The sequence below is a fragment of the Ochotona curzoniae genome, unplaced genomic scaffold, assembly GCF_017591425.1.
Source record: "Ochotona curzoniae isolate NIBS_2020 unplaced genomic scaffold, NIBS_Ocur_1.0 contig_3332, whole genome shotgun sequence".
Taxonomy (NCBI): Eukaryota; Metazoa; Chordata; class Mammalia; order Lagomorpha; family Ochotonidae; genus Ochotona; species Ochotona curzoniae.
This window is the reverse complement of record NW_024465816.1, coordinates 1,443,843-1,466,448: the sequence shown is the minus strand read 5'-3', so window position 1 is coordinate 1,466,448 and position 22,606 is coordinate 1,443,843. Positions and strand designations below refer to the sequence as shown.

The 22,606-nt window shown below is 41.4% G+C and overlaps 1 protein-coding gene across 4 annotated transcripts in view; it reads left to right on the top strand.

The window, feature by feature from the left end:
- Positions 1-22,606, top strand: part of FRY (FRY microtubule binding protein) — a 432,396-nt gene that overhangs the window by 215,275 nt on the left and 194,515 nt on the right. For all 4 annotated transcript variants that reach the window (XM_040979819.1, XM_040979817.1, XM_040979818.1 and 1 more), the window contains one exon: positions 17,528-17,727. In XM_040979819.1, coding sequence (XP_040835753.1) covers positions 17,608-17,727 — 120 coding nt within the window. In that variant the 5' untranslated portion in view covers positions 17,528-17,607. The remainder of the gene's footprint in view (positions 1-17,527; positions 17,728-22,606) is intronic.

Genomic DNA, 22,606 nt, shown 5'->3' with positions numbered 1-22,606 from the left:
CTGCTAGCTATCTTGACTTCTTTTCCACTCGTTGCCTTTCTTGTTCGTGATATATAAACTTTGCTCTGGTAAGTGATCCCCAACAGCTAAGCGATGTCTGTGTCTCAGTAGGTTTATCACCATCTTAAATTATATAAACTTCTGGCGGGCCTGCCTCCAGAGATTTGTATACTGGACGTTTCTATGCCTGTGTATGCATCAACAAAACCTAAAATCTGTTTTTATTAAATGAGCATCTTCATAAATAATCCCATAGGGAGCAGAAATTCAATAAATATTTTGGTGTGGTAAAAATCAAACACTAACAAAATAATAAAAGATTTCAACTGTGTATTTAATTCATGGAACAAGTGTTTACTGAGCTACTGTTTGTATCATACCGGAAATCCTTTGCTTGCCATAACGGTTGGAAATATGCCTTATATTGTAATATCACTAATAACATTAAGTTGTATGTGTATCATAATTATATTTACACATCATTACATATGTAGGTGTATATTTTATAACAGAATGTATGTTGTAATGTGTATTGTACCTGCTCATAGGTGTATAACTTTAAGATATAATGCATATCATGTTAACAAAGTTGTTGTAGGATTAGATGCTCCACAGATTTCTCACCCCATCACATAATCTCCAAGAGGTATAGCTGAAACTTTGGTTTACAGCCTTTATTTGTTTAAAAATGGCAGCCGCTGGCACTGCCCTAGTGGAAGGCACCCACACACCATTCGGCACAGTTTTACGCAGGGACCCTGCATGTCCCCACCAACTCAGGTACAAAAAGTTACTCCTATTATTCTCTTGCCCTCAGTGCTTGACTTCAATGTGGGTCTAATGGATTAGCTCAAGAAGCAGGTGTGCTGTCAGGCCCCAGGCTAATGCCCAGGGAGCTGACCCCTCAATCTCCATAACCTTTTTGTCCTTGACTCACAGTAAGAAAGATGCTTTACACTGCGTGACACAAAAATACACATGTATGTGTCCCAGACAGGCTGAGAACGTGAACTTTGTGAAATAGGGCTTACCTCACTGTGCAGCATGCTGTCACACTGCTGTTTTCTCTAAGTCTAGCTGGTTGAAATCAAGCTGGTCAGAATCCACTAATCGGTTCCCTGAGTCAGTACTGGGTCACTGTTTGCAATGTGACATATTGTGCTTTAAAGATCCTGTAAGCCAAGTGTTCCCAACACACCGTTAATCACATTCTCAGCCAAAGAGGTGGCTGTTGACCTTAATAGAATTTTCTGCTCCTAGGCAGGTTGGTATTTTAATTGTCAGAGAGCATTGCTTGGTAGCAGAAATAACTCTCCCGGCACTCCTGATGTGAGTCATGGGTTGAATGAAGGGTTTCTAAGCTGTGGATAATTCGTGATCTTGTTCATCTTTATGCTTCCTTACTTGATGCCACAAATATTTCACAGTGTGCTAAAATACGACAATACAAAGAGGAACATAATGGGTTCTCTGCCCTGTGGCACTTCAATGTAATGGGGAGATGCATAGAAAACATATGAATGAGGTGTCAGAACGTCAAGAGGAAGCCAGAACTCTGGAAGACAAGAAAGGCCATACAGAAAATCAACAAAGGGAAGGACCAAGGACTAGCTAGCCAGAACAGCCTATCAGAACTCCAAGGAAGCGAGCCACCATGACCCTTCTTCTTTGCCTGACTTGTATCCTTTCTCTAACCCTCATGCCCCAGTTCTTTCACATTGAAGCCTTCCCTGCCAGTGACTTTCAGGTTGTAGCTTTAGTGTTCCATCCCCAGGACTCTTGGATCTACAACAGGTAAACCTCCCCTGCTTCTCTCTCACAGCAGCCTTCCCAGGTCTAGTTCTTTGTGTGTTTCTTAGATAATGCTTGTCTCCCCTGCAGACTGATACAGTGTGAGGGCAGGAGCTGTGCCTGTTTTGCTCCTGTAACGGATAGCCACATGATTGGAGTGGCATGGGCCTTCAGAAAATATCTGGTGACAGAATGATGGCCACATGAATGGATGAACAGTCCTTGTGTTCTTCCACTGGGTGTCCAATGTTGTGGCATTTTTGTGACTGAATATATTAGATTTTTTAAAAAAGCCTTCAAGAATCTGCGTGTGTTTGTATTTCCCATGGAGCTTTCAGAGTGCCTTGTACGTACTAGGACATCAAGTGAAATTTGTGCTCAATGCAGTGATTAATCCTGCTTGTGGTCTTTTGAGACAAAAATACTTCTGAAAGGACCCAAATTATTTTGTAACACAGATGAGAAAGAGTGCCCAGGAACACTCTAAGACGCCTGCATCTGTCCCTGCTATACATTAGGCATAAGCAGGGTGACAAACTTACAACCTAAATAGAATTTCTGCATTGCTACCACTATGAGACACAGGAAACTTTTTACAAACATGCCTTAACTTTTAAAGAAGGATTTATTATGAATGTTCCAGATAAATACTACAGGGGACAAAGAGTGTAATGTACAAAAAATTGTACTCATATTTGACAGCCGTCAGTATTTCCCATGTTTGATTTACTCAAACTTTCTGTGTTAGAATATTTTGAATCAAATGCAGAAATTTTCTGATTGTGTGCCACAGAACCAGCATATATTCTAGGAAACTCACATGTTTTCTTACCTACTATTTTATATCTAACAAAATATGTAATTTTTTTGCTGTCACCTGAGAGCCCATATTCAAAAATTTTGTTATTATTAAAAATATATTTTAACAACTGGTTGGCTTGAATCGAGATTCCAGCAAAGCCTGTGACTCACCTTTGGCAGTTTTACCTCTTGCATATGCTATTTTTTTTTTATCTTTTACATTGATTTCTAGAAATTAGCAGTATCTTTGATAGAGTGCACTTAATTCTGTGTGATCTCTTTGGTGGCCTTCTGATGACACTGCACTTGTTCTGCTATCCTGAATGGACATCAGCTTGCATGTTCTGCATGCTTGTTGAACATAAATACAGGATTTTGTTGGACTTCCTTTCTGTACTGGCTGGCGGAGGACCTCTCTGTTACCACCAAGTATACATAGCCAAGTCCTCAGTGTTTGGGTACAAGAACTTTGCCAAATATCCTGCTGCAGGTAAGGAAGTTTAAGAAAGAGTCTAGGGTTGATCACTGTGACATGTCACTGTGAAACTCGTCTTGCAGCATTTTCTTTATTGGACAGGGTGAAATGATAGGATTTCTGATCATTTCCTTAAGACACAGGCTCTTCCTATGTGTTCTGAAAGACACTATCCTGGTCCATGCTCTCATTAAGCTTTTCTTTTTTTAATTGAAAAGGCAGATGTACAGAGAGGAGGAGAGACAGAGAGGAAGATCTTTCGTCCGATGATTCACTCCCCAAGCGGTCACAGTGGCTGGAGCTGAGCCAATCCAAAGCCAGGAGCCAGGAGCTCTTCCAGGTCTCACATGTGGGTGCAGGGGTTCCAGGGCTTTGGGCCGTCCTTGACTGCTTTCCCAGACCATAAACAGGGAGCTGGAGGTGAAGTGGGGCCGCCAGGATTAGAACTGGCGCCCATATGGGATCCTGGGCATGCAAGGCAAGGACTTTAACCACTACGCTATGGTGCCAGGCCCCTCATTAAGCCTTTCAATGCAGTTATTGTTTACTTTGTGTGGTTCCTGCAATAAATAAATAAATTAGTTAATTCCCATCTTAAACAGCACATCAGATTAACATTTTTGATAAAACTCCGCAGACTTCTAGTTACCTTCTAAATGAAGTGCACATTCATTAGCTTCTCATTTAAGAACTTATTATAATAAGAGTAATTAAAAGCCTACATTTTTATAGGAATTCAGAGCTTCAGTTTTTCGTAAGTACTTCACCTGCACAAATACTAAATTGTGGAATTAATAAGGTTCGGGTACAATTTTATGTAAGCATGATTATTTAACCATTTGTTGCAGATACTGTACTAAATACTATTTTGTTCTGTTCCTGGGACAAGGACAAGATGCTTTTATTGTTTTAAGGACGGTATGGTTCCTTGGTGACATTGGAGTTTGAACATGCATGGTAAGGTAGAGATGTGTGGAGGGAAAGCGGTAGGAAGAGGTGGTAAGGTTGCTTCTTCTTTCTGTATGGGATGAATCCCACCTGTCCTTGCATACCACCCACACCCCAGTGCAGGCTTACTCAACAGCTCAGAAGAGAGGCATCAACCTGGCCTAGCCCAGGCTTTTATAGGCATTTTCAGGCATAAAGATGAAATATCTCTCTCTGTCTCTATCTCCCTCTCTCCACTGTCACTCAGATTTTCAAATAAAATAAATAAATCCAAAAAGACTAACAAGTGATGATTCAAGAGCCCGGTTAGTTCAAGTTCCTTCCTCAAGGTCATGCAGGCCACACTGGCTCTCTGACCTTTGACTCCAAATCCACTGTTTTTCCCACTGTATTTTGCCTGTAAAGTATAAGCTTTGTTGTGGGAGCTACAAAGCTATCTGTTGTTTTGGTAGACAATTGAAGTTGAAAACAATATTGTCAACTGGATTAGTTGTTCTCCTTTGCTTTCGTATTTATTGACACCAATGGTATCAGGGTAAACTCTGTGCCAGGAGCTCTGGCATTGCCTGGGCACTGATGAGGAATGCACACTTCCCAGCCCCACCTGAGCCCCTTACCTAGATGCAGGAGCCAGCCCTCCAGGTGAGTCTGACCCACTAAAGATTCTGAGCATCAAGGAGTCCCATTGTAAGTCAACAGATCTTAAAGTAAACATCAAAAAATTTGAAGTCTTGTCCAATTGATCACAAATTTTAAATCTGTAGAGTCCAAATTAGTCCAATTTTGAGCTCATAGGAAATATAAAGAAGTAAATGATGGAAGGAAGGGGGAAGGACCAGCAAGGAGCACATGAATGAGGCCACTTTGTCAGTTCTCTTGGTGAGAAAGAGGAAGTTGAAATTCAGGATTGTCCTGCTTCTGGCAGGTTATTCAATCTCCTTTTGATGAGAAAGGACCTTGAAATGTCAGTGTAACCTCATCTTCCTTTGCTCCCAATCTTGGCAGATATTCTTGGTGACGGTGCCGACTTTGAAAATCAGTGAAAAGTCCATGTAATTGCATCTTAGGGGATGACAGACACTTATAAAGGAAGCCACTGAAGTGTTACTGTAATTCTCGATGATAAAGCTTGCGAAGGCAGAGGAAGAGAAAAAAGATAACAGGACAGCAACTCCGTGCTCACTTTCTCATCATCAGACTGCTTGGCTGTTTCCAAGATATTTAGTCTTTGGGAAAACAAAGTGGTTTTGAGATGGACTTGGATGGAAGTAAATAGAGAATGAGGCCTTGAAATACCCTGACTCTTTCTTAAGAAAACAGACAGATGAAAGCTCTGTCGCCCAGGGAAGGATGCTGTCTAAATATTTCTGAGATATATCATTAATCAGATTTCATATTTTTGCTCTAGATCTCAATGCTTGATTTTTTGTACTACAAGGCTTTTCCAGAGCCCTTGGAATGGCTAGAACTTTCAGTGGACTGGTCAGGCAGCTGGATGTAAGGGTTCTCCCTAGGCCAAGGATATATTGATCTTTCCTGGAAGAACTCTATTCCTGGAAAGCCTCATTCTCCAAATCACATTTACTTTTTATTTTGCCATCCCCTGAAGACCCAGAACTAGCTTATGCCGAAATAAAACTTCTATGTAGGCTAATAAGATCTTAAATAAGTAGCTGATTTGCTTTTCTTTTGTTAAATGAGATTTTCTTTTTTAAAAAAGGGACTTCTTTATTTGAAAGGCAGGAAGAGAGAGATACAGAGAGAAGCACAAAGTTCTTCCATCCACTGGTTCACTCCCTAAAACCCAAAGCAGACAGCCGGGAATTCCACCTGGCTCTCTGATATGCATGGCAGGAATGCAAGTACATGAGTTATCAGCTACTACATCCTAGGAGCACTGGTAGGGAGCTGGATCAGAAGGATCGAACAGCGGAGACTCAGTCCAAGCACTTGAATATCAGGATGCAGGATCCCAGGCAGCGGTGCCACAGTGCTCATATTATTTTTTTAAACACAGTTAAGAATCTACTGTGATAGCACTATATCAACATATATTGATTGTGTAAAGAACATCGGGAATATACATGCAACAGAATGTTAAGCAGCCTTTAGGAAGAAGGCAGTTGTTGCAATATAGCTATGGATAGACCTTGAAGATATGTTGCTTACTTGAGTAAACCTGTCACAAAAGGACAAATGTTGCATGATCTCACCTGTATAAGCTGTCTAAGAGAAATATTCATAGAGTCCAAGAATAGAATGGTAGCTGCTTGGGACAGAAGGGCAGTGGGTTATAAGTGGACAGAAAGGTTTGGTTGAGCAAGATGGATAAGCTCCAGGGCTCTATGGCACAGTGTCATGACGTCATCAGCAGCAGCAATGTGTTATAGACTAAAAAGTCTGTTGAGCAAATAGACTTCATGATAAGTGCTATTTCAATACGTTTTCACAAGATTGGGAGGTAAGGGAAAGCATGTAAGATATCAACAAATCAAACACATGGACTCAGATCTTGAGCTAACTACTTGAATCTTCTTCAGTTGCTCAAACTAATTGCTTCTTCTTATCCCAACATTTCCCACTTTTTAATAATGGTCTTCAGAGGAAAAGATTGCTGTCTGACATGTTTGGAGGATTTTTTTTTTTTTTTTAATGTTTATAAGATTTTATTTTGACATTTTTTACAAAGTTAATTAGGGTAAGAAGGTTCAAGGGCTACATGAAAGTGGATAATACTAGTATGTTTTCCATATTGTTACCTTCATGTTTAAAGGGGGTTATTTAAGGGAGAAGGCCCACCCAATTTCCCACCCTCCCCAGGTCCCAGATGTAGGGCATGCGCTGAGGTTCTTGCTCAAGTGGTTTTGATATTGCCACAGTCATGAATCGCTGTCAATCTTGCCACTCCAAGCACTATGAGATCTTTGAAAAATCAACTGATTGACATAGTCCATCATAGCTGAGATGGTTGGTTGACCTGTTCTGTCTTCTCTGTTTTCTTCGTTAGGGTTCTGAGTCCAGCATTTAGATTAGGAAGATCTCCAAAGAAACTTCTTGTATGTGCTAACAAGTACAGGGCCTGGCACCGTCCATCGCTCCAATCAGCTGGTGGTTGCAGTTGCTGGGTTGGTTCTGTTTTCACTCCCGACTTCCACTGGAACCAATGGGTGTTGCAGTCCAGCCTGGTTCTGCCCCGCACATACTTGGCCCTCACATAAACCAGCGGGAGCTGCAGCCTAGGTTGGAGCGACCCACAATAACCCCCACCAGGCCCACTCCCTACCCTGGTTTGCCAGTAAGTGTAGCAGTAATCCAGTCTGTCCCACACCCCATTCCACCCCAGCCGCTATCTTGGTTATCTTAGTTTTATGTCCTGTGAAAGTGGTAACCCAAGAGGGATGAGCCCACTATTTCCCTCCCAGGCCTCTCCCACTCCCAGATTCCGGTTGATGTTGCGTCTAAGCCCAAACAACCCTTGCCCACTTTAATTTTGCTTGCACCAGTAGGAATAATCCGCCCAGCCCGGCTTTTCCCTGATCTGGTCCACATGAGGCGCACAGGTGTGGTAGCTCTGCCTAGTCTGGTCTGCCCGCATCCCAGCCCATGCTCTCCTGCGGAAGTAGCTGTCCAGCAAAGGAACCCTCCCTTATTCCCCTGCCGGCTCTGCCCACTTCCTTTCTTGTTCTCAGGCTGGTAGGGCGCTGCGGTCCCCTCTGGTACAGGCAACCTCACCTCGGCATTCCATAATGTGCACTAGTCTTTGTTGCGACCAACCCTAGGTCGACCCACACTGGTGCCTGGATTTGCCAGTGGATGATGTGGACAGATTCAGCCTGGTCTTGCCCCCACGTCAGCCAATTGTATGCCAGTGGGTAGCTTTCCATGGCCTTTTCTGGGCTGTTTCCTATCATGTTTCTTGCGTTTACCTGCCAGGTCTGTGTCCTGCCAGAGGAGTTGCCCAGGCTCCTCCATCAGAACCTCTCCCAATGCCAGGTTTCACGCTTACCAGTGGGTCCATGAGCCAACCCTACTCAGTCCACCTCCTGTAATAACAGGAACTGTGGCTTTTCCTGACTGGCCTTCCACCCAATCTGGTTCTTGCTGTTGGATGTTCCAGCCCAGCCATGGTTTGTCTATACCCACATATGGCTCACACATGGCTCAGTAGGGGTTTGAGACCCTGCCTGGTCCATCCCACATCTGCCCTGGTCCTCCAGAACACCAGGGGGAGTCGGGGTCCGGCCCGGTTTGGTGCATCCAATCCCAGTCCACACTTGTGCCAAGGGAGACTACAACTGTTTCCAGATCAGAACGCAGCTCCCCTTCCAGGCCATGTGCCTCTTGGTGGGAACCTCAGCCCAGCTAGGGTTGTCCCCTTTGCTCCCCAACCGGGTCTGTTCCCAGCCATAGATCACTTGCCTGCCAATGGATGCTCTGACTCAGCTTGGCACAGCTCCTCACCTGTCCCGACCTCTGCCTTAGACACTGTGGCTTACCGTCCCTGGCTCCCACAGACCAGCAGGTACAAGAGCCTAGCTCGGCAAGACCTCTGCTCCCTCCTGGTTTCTAGTTTTACTTGTGGGCTAAGGTTTGTTCAGTCGTGCCTAATCTACTCTGTTCCATTACCAGTTGACACATTGGCCAACTGTTGGAGCTACTTTTGCAGGACAGGCCCCAAGCCCTAGCTTCTGCATGGACTGGTATTTGGTACTAAGAATTATTAGTGATTTAAAGTTTTGCTAAGGAAGAGTTACTGCCGGGCGGCCAGCAGGCAGAGCCTGGCACCAAATGGCGCACTGGCCGCCCGGGGACAGCTCAGCACATGGCGGCTGTCCGGGATCCAGGCATGAGACGCCCCGTCCTGAGACCCACCAGCTGCCAGGAAGCCGCTGGAGGTTTAAATAACCCAGGCCCAAGGTCGCGCCCCTCCCAAATCCCATTCACCGCCCCATGAGGGCGGCGGGTGGGTGCCGGGCCTGCCCAGTCCCGGAGGCCTCCCCCTCGGTCTACTCACCCCGAAGGAAGCGGCCCCCGGAACCAGCAGGCCCGGGGACAGCTCAGCACATGGCGGCTGTCCGGGATCCAGGCATGAGACGCCCCGTCCTGAGACCTACCCTGGAGGATTTTTTTAATTCTAATTTCCTTTGCCTTATTTCCTGGGTAATTGCTTGGCTTGAGTGTTTGCAGTACCTTTTAACATATGATTTCTCGAGCACCCTTACAAATGCATTAATAGACAATTTATTATCGTTTTGTACACAGTTTGACATGTTCTCACAGTAGCTGTGTCATCTTCCATTTATGTTTCATAAAATGTTTCTGTAATAACCATAAATGAAACAAGTCCTGTGGAGGAGGAATTTTGGAGCAAAAATGTAGTCCTAAAGAAAGATCCCAACCCTCGGAATGCGTGAAATACACCGGCTACTAAAACTTGGAATTTCCTTTTTTGTTGTACAGTTACACTAATCTCTAGAAAGTAAAGTTGTAGAATTAGCCTACTATTTCTAGAAAGACTACCTACTCTAGACCGTTGGTTACCACTTGGAATCTCAAGGGCTTTGAACAGAGTTATTATGGTTTTTAATTCCCAGTGCATGTGGTCAGGTTTTAATAATGAGAACAACAGAAAAAGCATTCAGTATTTTTTGGAGAACTGGAGAACTGGTCCTGTGCATATCTGTCTTTGCAAGCCAGTAAAAATCAGGCAGAACATCACTTTTCCCAGGAGAGTGGTGTAGAGGGAATTGGGGAAGCTTTGTGCCTACTGAGCATTTTGATTAAAATTCCCACCTCCACATGAACTGCACATAGGCCAAGGGGCTGGATCAAAAAGTGGACTCTGCCTGCCAGGAGCGTCTGAATTTTCCTGGGTAAAATGAAGAATCTATGCAGCCTTCATTCCTCTTTGAAGCAGCTCCAAACTGTAGCATCTGAAGACTTTGGGCAAGTGGGGAGGAGCAGGTACCTCTAGCTGCCTGTTCTTACTCTCTTCTGTTAGTCTTAGTTGCAGTCTGATGTGTGTGTGTCTGTGTGTCTGTGTGTCTGTGTGTACATGGAACAGTTGATGGTGCCCCATCTTAGCACAATATAAGTTTCCTTAAAGCAATGCAATGTTGTCTTCCCATTACCTAAAACAGCGCTTGATGGTTACAGATTCATTTGATGGATATTACTGGAAATGAATGAATGAATGAGCAATGAACGATACCTTCTGAGAAGCTGTTCTTTCTCTAAAAATCTGACTAGAAGAAGTCAGTTTCCCTGTAACATTGATTGTAACTATTAGCCTCGCAGACTGTTGTGTAAAGAAACTCCGGTTAATGTTTCCTTTCATATGGTATAATACAAGTCTCACTGAACTACAAATTGCAGAAGGATGCTTGTACTGATGATGTCTTAGTTAGAAAATAGTCATTCCTGAAAATGTTGCAACTTATGGAAACTGTACTGATATTCTAAGAGAGTAGAAAGCAGCTGACCTGCAAATTGAAGTATCAGTGAAATTAGGGCCAGGAGTCGGGGGCAGAATCACGTTTGAAAAGTGATCATCTCTGGTCAGAAACTATTAAAGATGAAATGATTGCCCAAGAGAGCTAAAACAGAATGTTTGGTGTAAATAATAAAAGCATAAAATGTCACTAAAACCACCCAGAAACATCGAAAAGGAACATAGATTGGAACAAAATACAATGAAGAAAACCAACAAACAAGAAGACAGCAGAGAAAATTCGAAACATGCTAGTCTAAGAAAACGTCAATGGGGAAGTGTGAAGAGGAAACAAATTTCAAAATAATTCGTTAATGCAAACCCTAATGAGTATGTGAAATAACGCCCTTCCTGTCCACCCAATCAGGCCCCACCCCAGAAGCGCTGGTTGGATAAATCTCCAGACTAAATGAACTATTACATGAGGCTAGGATGATGGGATGAACAAAGAAGAAAATAAAGCTGAAGCTAGAAAGTGCTTCACATGGCTGTTCCCAAGCCATTTTTTTAGAAATGACTCTATATCAAAGAACTGAAAAGCCTGATATGCTTTTAAGACCCTATGTAACCATAATAGGTCAGGAGAGCAGAGAAATCTTCCAACTTCTCAGAGTGTGTGAGGAAGATGTTAAGTATAACCTATCAAGATTGTAACAGGTAACTTACAGACAGCAGACTCGAATCTGCATTAAACATTAGCAAAAAGTATAAAGGCATACAGTGGGTTCCAAGAGTGATTCTGACAGCCCCTTAACAGAAGGTCATGTGCACAGAGCAGGGTGGGACACCAGCGTGGAGCAGGAGGACAGGAGGAGGCTTGTATCCCAACCCTGGAGATTCCCAGATCCCCACCAAGGACTATCAGTATGGGCACCAAGGACTGTATCCCAACTGCCAAGGAGACCACAGGGAATTGGAGTGCCCTGCAGGCCGAGAACTCTGAGGTCATCCATTTCCTATCAGATCTCCGACATGGGATGGAAGAAGCCCAGATCCTTCCTCATAGGGTCTAATGTCATCGGAATAACAGCTGGGAGCCCTGAGTGGTCCTCAGAAACAGAAGAACAGTAAACTTCCTTTGAGACCTGGGAGAGGAGCTTTCTCTGGTCCTAACAGTTCCAATTTTGGCTCCCCAGCCTCTCTTTCAATGACCATCAGGGTCATGCCAGAGCCCCCCAAAATTAGATCAGATAGACAGAGACCAATAAGGAAAGCTTAAAACAGACGGGAAACAGCTTGCACTCCTATATACCTAGCTAGGTAGAACACAAAGATTAGTTACTCCTCACTAAGGTACTGAAGATTTCTCTGCACACCCCTCCTAAAACTGTTCTGCTCCTCAATTGTTAACATATGGCTTATTTGAGTCATAAGCCTGTTCAAACTATCCTAAATTTTGCGTAGTTCAGTAGAAATCACACTTGAATACTTTAAGCCGCTAAATATATAAATGAAAATAGACACACACACACACACACACACAAAGAAATGACTGTAAGAGGTATATTCCAGATGTGTTTTGTGACAATCCAAAATAAAGTAGAACTGTTTATTTAAAATAATTCATCCTATGCAAGAAATTTATCTTTTTAAAATAGGTTTCTTCATTTGAAAGAATAATAAAAAGAGGGAGAGAGACAGAAACAGCTCTTTCTTCCACTACTGGTTCACTCCCCCAAATGCCCCACAGTCAGGAATGAGCTCAGCTGAAGCTAAAAGCTCCAAACACCATCTGGGTCTCCCATGTGGATAGGAACTCAAGCGCTGGGGCCATCATTTGCTGCCTTCTTCCAGGATGCATACTAGCAAGTAGCTGAATCTGAAGCTGAGGCAGAACTCAGTCCCAGGAACTCTGATAGGAGATGTGGGCATTTGTGGTTTAATTTCAGTGCCCCACAGTCCCTATCCATAGGCAAGAGATTCAAAGGAAGTTTTCAATACAAAGAAAAATTGTTCCTTCAGCACTCATAAAAATACTTGAAAAAGTTTGTGGATAAACAGAAGTAACAGATAAGTTTACTTTGGGGCAATGAAAAATTTTAAATCTGAGCATATTTTTTTCATATTATTTATCTTTCACAAGCTTTTTAGAGGACCCTGTATTTGGGTGGGGAAGATGAGCTGGACAACCTGTCAGGACCCTTTTATGGCAAGTGATTCCATTTTCTACTTTCAGCCCTAGAACAAAGAGAAAGCTGACCCTAGCTCAGAGCAGTTGGGTGGCATTGCAAGTGCAGGCCCTGTGGAAGAAGAGGGTCCCACCTAGCCCCAGCCAGGTGACAAGGAGATTCTGATGTGTCCCTTGAAGGGTAAACGTGCTTGTCAGGAATAAGGAGCAAGGGAAGCACCTCAGGGGGGAAAATAGAAAATCCCATCACTTCTAGTCTTAGCAAAGCTGAAAACAGGGCCTAAGTGTGGCTGTCCTAGAGCCCATATTCTATTTTGCTACTGCAATCAAAAGTAAATTTCATTTTAAAGGAAAACCCATGTAGAACTAGATTTAATTCTTAAAAATGTTTTTAAGTTTCTCTTACTCAAAAGGCAGAGTGATGGAGAAAGAGGGTGGGGGGATTTTCCATCTGGTGGTTTGCTTCCACAAATGGCCACAACAGCCTTTTAACCTGAGCTAGAAAGAAACCAGGAGCCACGAACTCTATCCTGATCTCTATGTAGATGGGCAAGGACCCAAGTGACGGGGTCATATTCTGCTGCCTTCTCCCGTGGATTGGCTAGAAGTTGGAATGGAAGCAGAGTAACCAGGACTAGAACTCACACTCTGATACAGTTTGCTACTGTCACATGGCAGCAGCTTAAGTCACTGCACCACAGTGCCTAGCATGGATTTACGTCTTGGGAGTTGAATCTTTAGGGGGCAGGGATTGATCTGTATTAAAACACTAAAAAAAAGTTTACATCTTTTTGAAATGGAAACCTTTTGGCAATTTGTTATCAACCTTTTACCCACTTATTTTTACCTTTTTGTGGGACTTAGGACCATCCTCATGAAAATGAATGAAGAGCACAGGCTAGATGGAGTCATCGGTGCCTTCATCCTGGGGGACCAGCAGGTTCAGGCAACTGCGTCTTTAAGTTATTCCATTCTTTGTCTCTTCTATTGCTTCTAGTATTTCTACCCGTAGGAGTTATACTTCTTATTTAGAACTTTCTACTTCTGGATTATCAGTGTCTGTCAATATTCATATGGAATATGGATAAATCTACCCAAATTCTTTGATGACGAAATTCCTTATATAAAATGCTGTAGTAATTTTATAGAACTTATACAATCACCCTGTGTACTTTAAATAGCCCCAACTTATTCATACTCACTGCAGTTTAAATAACATGGAAATTGTTGTCACACTGTGTAGGGAAGAAAAAAATTTATGTGTTCAGTAGAGGCCTTTTTCTTGGAATATTTTCCATCCAGTTGGTTGATTGAATCTGGATAGATGTAGGACATATGGACCAACTCTGTTGTGACCTTAGAAACCACATATACTGGGTAAGTTATAGAGTGAAAGCAAGCATTATTTCAGTGGGAGCTAAGGATTTTTTTTTAACAAAGATTTATTTTTATTGGAAAGAGAAGGAGAAACAGAAAGATCCTCTTTCTGCTGGTTCTCTCTCCAGGGACCTGCAACAGCCAGAGATGAGCCAATCCAAAGCCAGGAGCCAGGGGCTTCTTCCAGGTCTCCCATGTGGGTGCAGGGTCCCAAGGCTTTGGGTCATCCTCTACTGCCTTCCCAATCCACAAGCAGAGAGCTGGATGGGAAGTGGGACAAATGGGATACAAACCAGCACCCATATGGGATCCTGGCACATGCAAGGTGAAGACTTTAGTCAATAAGCTACCACGCTGGGCCCCTAATGATCTTTTTTAAAGGTAATTTTCTAATTTTTAGACTAGTGTAGACTTTGTCACTCATTTTTGATGGTCAAGGAACATGTGTTTTTTTGGTTTTGTTTTTTGTTTGTTGTTTTGTTTTGTTTTTTGTTTGTTTGTTTGTTTTTGGCCCTTAACTGCATTGTCACAAAATAATCTGTATTCTTGAAAGGTGCCATGTCATAAGTCACAATGTTTAGTTTTGAAAATTTAGCATGTATTATGAATGATTATGGTAGAATATAAGGAGCAACTGAAACTTGAAGTAGATTGGATTCAAGGAGACTTGCCCCAGTACCCAATCCTGTGTCTCCATCTGCCCCGGAGATTGGTGTTTGAAAGAATGATGGACACTGTCTCCTTTAGTCACTGTCTACAAGGCTAGCATAACTCCAGCTTGCTAAGGCTCTTAACTCAAACATTTGTAGTCACAAAGATACCTGGCTTTGAAGTACAGGTGCTTATTTTTGACAATAGCAGTGAATTAGTTCTTTGACCTCTGAAATGGAAGATGTGTCTAACAGATACTCTGGTGTCTGATTTTCAGCTACCGAATTCAAAATACAGTCTTGGGGAAGGACTGCCAGAGGTCATTCTAATGGAAATTCTCTCACTACAGTTATGGCTTATGGGCCCTAGAGCCCTAGACTTATGAATCTGTTTTTACAGTTCTGTGTTCCATCAGCCCCTTTATTTCTGTCACCTAGAAATGGATTTCAACCTGTGGAAAAACTAAGAATATGTAGCTGTACTTACATGTTTCAATTTTCCAAATTGCAGTCTCTGGTGTAATGCCCTCAATATGTTAGGGAGGTACCTTGTTCCAACAGGAGGGCACTCTGTCTTAGAGTCCAGAGGGTGTGTAAGATGTCTACGCCAAGACAATTATAGGCAGAGCAAGGGGAGTGGCCAGGATTTTATTGTCATCACCTGATTTTTTTTAATATGTAGCTTGAGGATAAGTAGCACCTTTTAGTCAGCTACTTCCAGTGCCATTTAATTAATGACTCTTTCATTGCACATGCTGAACCCTGTTCATTATTTATTTATTTGTTTACTTGCTTGCTTGAAAGGTAAGAGTTACAGAGAGAGAAGGACAAACAGAGGCAGAGAGGGCTTCTCTGCTGGATTACTTCCCAAATGGCCTCAGTGGTCCCTGCTGGGCCAGGCTGAAGCCAATGCACTCAGCTCGTCTTCTGCCATTTTCCCAGGCATTAGCAGGGAGATGGTCAGAAGTAGAAAACCAGGGGCTAGCATCCATGTTCTGTATGGGTAGCTGGGTATCACAGACAGTGAATTAACATGCATTACTACAACACCTGCCCTGCACCCATTTTGGAAGACACTGACCTCTGACACCCTATGAATGACTCTGAGACCTCCAGAAAGAAACCAGGATTCCATTTATAGTTGGGAAAGTAATTTCTTATCTCTGCACAGATTCCATGTCCATGGACTCAGCCATCCTCCAATCAGAAATACTTGAGAAAAAAAAAAAGTGCACTGAACTTGTAGTGTTGTCTTCTTGTCATTGTTCTTAAAACAACATAATAATTATTTGCATGGCCTTCATGTTGTATCAGTTCTGTAAGTCTCTTAGAGATTATTTATAGTAAATAGCGTAATGTGTTTAAAGAGAGACTTATTGTGTTACAGTTGAGAGAGCACAATATTATTATGGAACTTTCCAAAGGGTACAGCTGGGAGGGTACATAGTTCAATTATACTTTCAGGGCCAACTCCAAGAAATAAGAGGAGGATTTGCTGAGTAAAGAATGACAGGTGGAAGCAAGCAGGGGAAGCCAGGAAGGCTGAAGTTAGATTGCAATGCTGGTGGGTCATGTAAAGCACCAGCAAAGTTTGGGCACAGGGTCCAAAAGGCTGCCAGGGGACCTTGAATCCAGGCTGGTGTGTTTGGGATCTGATATGGAAACTAAATGCTCTTGACAGTTCAGAGGGAAAAGGTGTTTCAATGAATGTTGGGCAGAAGACAGATTCATTTTGTGTGTAAAGGAGATGAGATAAAGTCAGCCAAGAGGCTGCATTCATAACCAAAGCCATCAGTTTCCATGGACCTAGACTAGGATGTGCTGATGCAAATGGTAGGATGAAAGAAGTGATATATAGTCCATGTTCTTGTTCTGCCTTGAGGGCTCATATTGGTTGTTAGGCTGTAGAGGTAGTTGGAGATCTGAAAGGACCCTGCAAAAAAGGAAGTGGTGCTTCCCCTGTAGGTCAGGTGAAATGAACTGGAGAGGAAAAGGAAATGTGTGGCAGAGGAAATGAACTGGAGAATCATCCACAGAACTGGGGATATGTTTGTGATTCAATAAAGGAAACAAAGTGCATGTGTGTTTTTCTCAGTGCTGGGCTTGACTTAGAGCTGTCTACAACTGTAATTTTCTAAAGGATATTCAGCTTTCATGTAGAACTCTGCTCCTTTTTGGTCCGTGACATCCCTCTCATCTTGGTTTCCAAACTGCAACTTTCCTTTTATCTCAACACTCTTCCTTGAACTTTGTTTCCAATCCTGTAAAACTCTATTCTCTCTATTTTAAAATTATATTTTATCATTATCTTGTCCTCAGCTTTCTTTTAATACCTACTGTGTTGAGAGTGAAAAGTAAAACCCATTCTTTAGATGGCATCGAAATAGAATGTGAGTTCCTTTCCCAAGCAAAAGCCACCGGGCTTCTGAAAATTAGTGCTTGGAGACCTCTGAAAGCCCCAGAATCTTAACATATGAATAGGAGCACAGAGCTCCTGTTACTAATAAAACTTGGGCAACAATTACTTTTTTCTCATATACATTTTCTTAGTCTTTTTGCCTGATACATAAAAAAATGATACCCAACACACCTGAAATATGATCAATTTATTGGCTTGCAATAAGTTCGCAGTGTGATTTGCTTTAAGTAGTGGCGATCAGAGGAATTTTGATCTGTCTGGTATGATGCAAATATGATGTAATCAAAAATTAAATTCTAATGCCATTTCTAAAGGGAAAAACCAGGTTATGATATCAAGTATGACATTTTTATGTGATAGATATCCTTGTACTTATGGTGGAATGCAACCCATCTAAATATTCATGATGTTATTTTCAGCCACTAAGAACATCCACTCTGTTTTTCAGCATCTCCAGTTGGCAACGGTTACATCAAGCCACCAGTTCCACCTGCTTCTGGCACACACAGGGAGAAAGGGCCACCAACCATGTTACCTATCAGTGTGGATCCAGACAGCAAACCAGGAGAATATGTCCTCAAGAGCTTATTTGTCAACTTCACCACTCAAGCTGAGCGCAAGATTCGCATCATCATGGCAGAGCCCCTGGTGAGTGTGTGCCCCGAAACCTACCCTTCTCCCTGTCTCTATGCTGAATGCAGTCACTCTGCATCCACATCCGTGGGTTCCACAGCTGTGTGTTCATCCAACTGTGGACCAAAAAACTTGGGGGAGAGAGGGATTGCATTTGTAGTGAATTTGTATAGACTGTTTTGTTTGTCATGAATCCCCAAACAATACTACAACAATTTGCATGCATTTGCATTGTATTGGCTAGAATAAGTCATCTGGGGATGATTTAAGGTGTTTGGAAAGATGTGTGTAGGTTTAACGCAAACACTATGACATTGTATTGTATTTTGAAAAATAATAATTAGGCTTCTTGAGTTAAGAGGGAAAAATAAATACTGTGCCTGGATGGCTCGACTGGTTAATCCTCCATCTTAGGTGCCAGCATCCCATATGGGAGCTGGTTTGTGTCGAGGCAGCTCTGCCATCCATCCAGCTCCCTGCTTGTGGCCTGGGTAAAGCAATGGAGAATGGACAAAAGCCCTGGGACCCTACACCCATGTAGGAGACCTAGAGGAAGCTCCTGGCTCCTGGCTCCTGGCTTCAGATCAACAAGACATTTGGAGAGTGAACCAGGGGATGGAGGAACTTTCTCTTTGTCTCTCCTCTCTGTAAATTCTGACTTTCTGATAATAAATTTTTTCTTAACCTTGAAAAACAGGAAAAAAATTTATGAATTAGGGAGTTTAAATCAGTCATACAATTTAGTAGCCTGACTCACTGCTGCATTTCAGACTGAATAATTTAGCAAGAGTAAGTATTAAATGTAGAAACTTCTAGTTAGAATGTCTGCTGTGAACAAACTTATGTGGAAAAGTGGAATTGAAAGATAATATGTGTCATCAATGAACTTTTTGAAGATACATTACTATGTTAGGGGAAAAAAAAAAAACCTCTTTTGTCCTATTTTAAAAAGAAAATGAGGAAAACAAATCATCTTTGGTCAAACTGCTGCCTGAACTCCGAATTTGAGAACATATGGTTCTCGGGGCCCTCTTGTCAGAGGGAGCGTATTGATGAGTGATTAAGAAACACTCCTTGGATTTCTAAAAATTGGAATCCAGGGACCTTTCGATTCACCTCTAGGTCTCTGTAGGATGCCCTTGGACATCGTGTTCCTCTTTGCAGATGCTTGTCTCTGAATACAAGGTGTGTGTCATCCTGATAATTGCTCTAACAGGGCTCTAAGGAGGCTGAATTGCCAAAGCACAAACCAGGAGGAAGAACGTACACTTGGTAGATTCAGATTACAATACTTGTTTTCTGGCCTTGGCGGAGGCACAGACAATAAGAAAAACAGGGATGGAATTCAGAGTGGCAGCTGTTTCTGTGAAGCTGGGTTTTGTCTGTCCTGTGGGGATACTGAAGCAATGAGAAGACAATGAGAGGATTGCTTTACACAATCATAGGTTAAAATAATTAAGGGCAATATTAGTGAGCCCACCATACGGGTCTCTGGAAAGATATAAAAGACCATGCACATTATCTGTAAAAAATAATCTTTTTGAGGTTAATTCATAGATATTAAGTTATGGTTACATATAAGAAATCCTGATGTTATGCTGATATACATAATGATAATATGCTGTATTTTTCTAAAAGCAAAAGTTAGAAGAAAAGATTAAGAATGTCTTAATCATAAGGAAATGATAAATGATTAAAGAAATAGATTGGTTATAAATTAATACATATGTCAAAACATAAATGTCACATAAATATGTGCATTTTTATTTATTAGTTTAACATACAGTACTTTTCAAATAACCTTTATTTTAAAAATCACAACTTATGGCTTGGGAATCAAAATCCAAAGATTTTTGGGCCCGACACAATAGCCTAGCTGCTGAAGTCCTTGCTTTGCACATGCCAGGATCCTGTATAGGTGCTGCTCCATATCCTGGCTGCTCCACTTCCCATCCAGCTCCCTGCTTGTGGCCTGGGAAAGCGGTCAAGGATGGGCAAAAGCCTTGGGACCCTATACCCACATGGAAAACCTGGAGGAGATTCCTGGCTCCTGGCTTTAGATAGACTCAGCACCAGTTGTTGAGGTCACTTGGGGAGTGAATCAGCAGACAGAAGATCTTCCTCTCTGTCCTCCTCTCTGTATATCTGGCTTCCCAATTAAAAAAAAAAAATTAAAGATTTTTACTAAGTGTATTTACCTTAGGGTTATTAACTATTATTCTTTTTAAGTTTTTACTAGGTAACTGGAAGTTATTTTTATGTGTTCTATTTGTAAAATTCCATACATCTACTGAATTTCTGTAATTATGGAAACTTTTTCTTACTTTGGTAGTTTTACTCATATAGCTTATTCTTAATATACTACCTCTTTCTACATTCACTTATGGATTTTATTTCTAGAACCCTTAATAACAACAATGGTTACTATCCATAGTATACTTGATATGTCTCAGACACTGTGTTTAACTTCTCATCTTGCTTAGTCTTCATTTTGGATAGATAACATTTATATGCTTGATAATAGAGAAAGTGGCCCAGAGAAGGTTAAGTAGGTGACTTCAGCCCACTCTTTGCTCCGCTGCCAGACTTTGCCATGGTCATTGTCATGTAGAGATATTTTTGTTCCCTCTTTTACCTACATGGGGTTCTTTTGTAGCTCCAATCAGCCAAGTCAAGCACCTAACTTTCTATTATCCAGACCAGTGTTAATCCTTGGAAACCTCTTGTGAGACAGCAAAGAGCCTCTCCCCAGACAGAAGCAGGGAAGGAAGCTGCCTGTGTGTGGCCCAAGGCTCACGGGACAGTGGGAGAAGGAGAGGGAGGTGAAACACGGAAGAGTCCTCTCATTCCTTACCACTGGAAAGTGTGCAAGTGCTTGGTGAAGGCTCTCTGAAATTGTGAATCCTCCTGAGTTTTCCTAAGGAACTGGCAATTTTGGTGTAAAGGTTCAAAGATGCTTAAAGGATTGCATTCTGATTCTTCATTTCACCTGTTTTTGAAATAAATATTTAAGAGTTCAGAGTGTAAAATAGTCTGGGTCATGAAGTTTGGTAATTTTGTATGAGTTTTTCTTGAACTCAACATTACATCTGAAGTCTCTGGACCATAGCACTCCGCTAATTAGAGGTAGATATTTTGTTCCCTACTCCTGAATCCCTGTGTGAGACCGAGAATAAGTTCTTGGTTCCTAGCTCAGATCAGCTGAGCACTGACCATTGTAGTCCTTTGGGGAGTGAACCAGTGGATGGAAGACCTCTCTGTCTCTCTGTAAAAATCTGTCTTTCAAATAAAAATCAGTAAAAATGTTTAAAAGAAAATTCCTATATAGGATTGCCCTTCATCAGGAAGTCTATTTGTGTGCCTCATGTAAGAGGTTTGGCTAGGTACTCAAAAGACGTGCTTGATGGTTTGAACTAAATAAATGTATTCAGTTGATTTTTGGAAATTGTTACCATTTTCTGAAAAGAGACCATTCCTTTTGGCGTTTGGTAGATATGCAAACTTCGATACCTTGTCTATTTCTTATCTGCTGAAAAATGATTGGTAATGTTTTGTCTTTTATTGCTTATTTGTAGGACGGTAAATGTGGGTGACTTCTATGTCTTGTTACCTAATTCTATAAGTACAGAAGTAGGTATGTTTTGCTGTAGTCATAGAAAGAATTGTTATTTTGAGGTGTATAGAGATAATTTAAGTGAATTTTAAAAACTACCCTACCATTTGTTGTGTTGAGTTAGATTTATTAAGAAATATATTGAATCCTTTAAAACTGAATTAGAAATTAGTTTGTATCAAATTGCAAATTATTTTCTCCCCTGACTAAAACTTGAGATAGCAAAGGTAGTGTGTGCAAGTTTGGAAGGATACATTTATGATGTTAGTCCTACTGAGGAATCTATATTTTTCAGTTTTATTTTGAGAGACCAACTCAAAATTCTACTGTGAACATTGTGAATGCAACATCAAATTAAAGTTTGAGTTTTATTTGTGACTTTGCAAATTCCAAATACCTAAACTTCATTTTGGAATAAGGGGACAACAAAATGAAAGTGTTTGCCAAATCAAATTTTGGAATTCTTTTCTCTATAAATATCTTTCTAAACATCTTTTGCTTGATCAGCAGTGTTGCTGTTTGTACCCAAGGGACACTCGGGTCATATTCATTAACATTGATGGATAAGCCAGTAATTCAATTCTATTTTTATTGCTTCATAGGGACATTTGATAGCATTTGCTTCTGTCCAGTCATACCAATTATTTCACCTTTCCCAAGCAAAGTGTTCTAAATAATCCAAATGGGACCATCTGTGTCTCTTTCATATGTTTGTTTTTAAAATGACATAATGGATATGATTTTTTTTCCTCCTGGCATTGATTTCCTTGCCTATAGTTTAAATTTTTTCCTTCTCAAAGTGCATCTAAGTTCATTTAAAAATCAATGTCGATAATTAGCAAGTCACTCAGACTTGTCTATATAAATGTCCTTATTTCTCTCACAATTGTTAATGGTGGTTTAGCTGGCCATTGGATTCTAGCTTAACATTAAGTTTCCCTCTTTTGTAGTAATACTTTTGTGGTGTTGCCTCTGTGTTGAAATGTCTGATTGATTGATTATATTTTCCTGAATTGTTTATTTTTTTCTCCTTTTATGATTTTTCTTTGTCTTTGGTGTCTTGCAATTTTATTTCACTGATTTGGGAGATAAATTTATATTTTTTTCCTCTTGGAGATGCTTGTGCTATTTGAATTGAGTATTTATGTCTGCCATCAGTTATAAAAGTCACTCCATATGTAAATATTTATCTTTTCACTTTCCTTCTTCTGGAACTCCTGTTAGTTGTATATTTGGCCATCTCATGCTATATTACATATATTTAACTTTATGTGTATATGT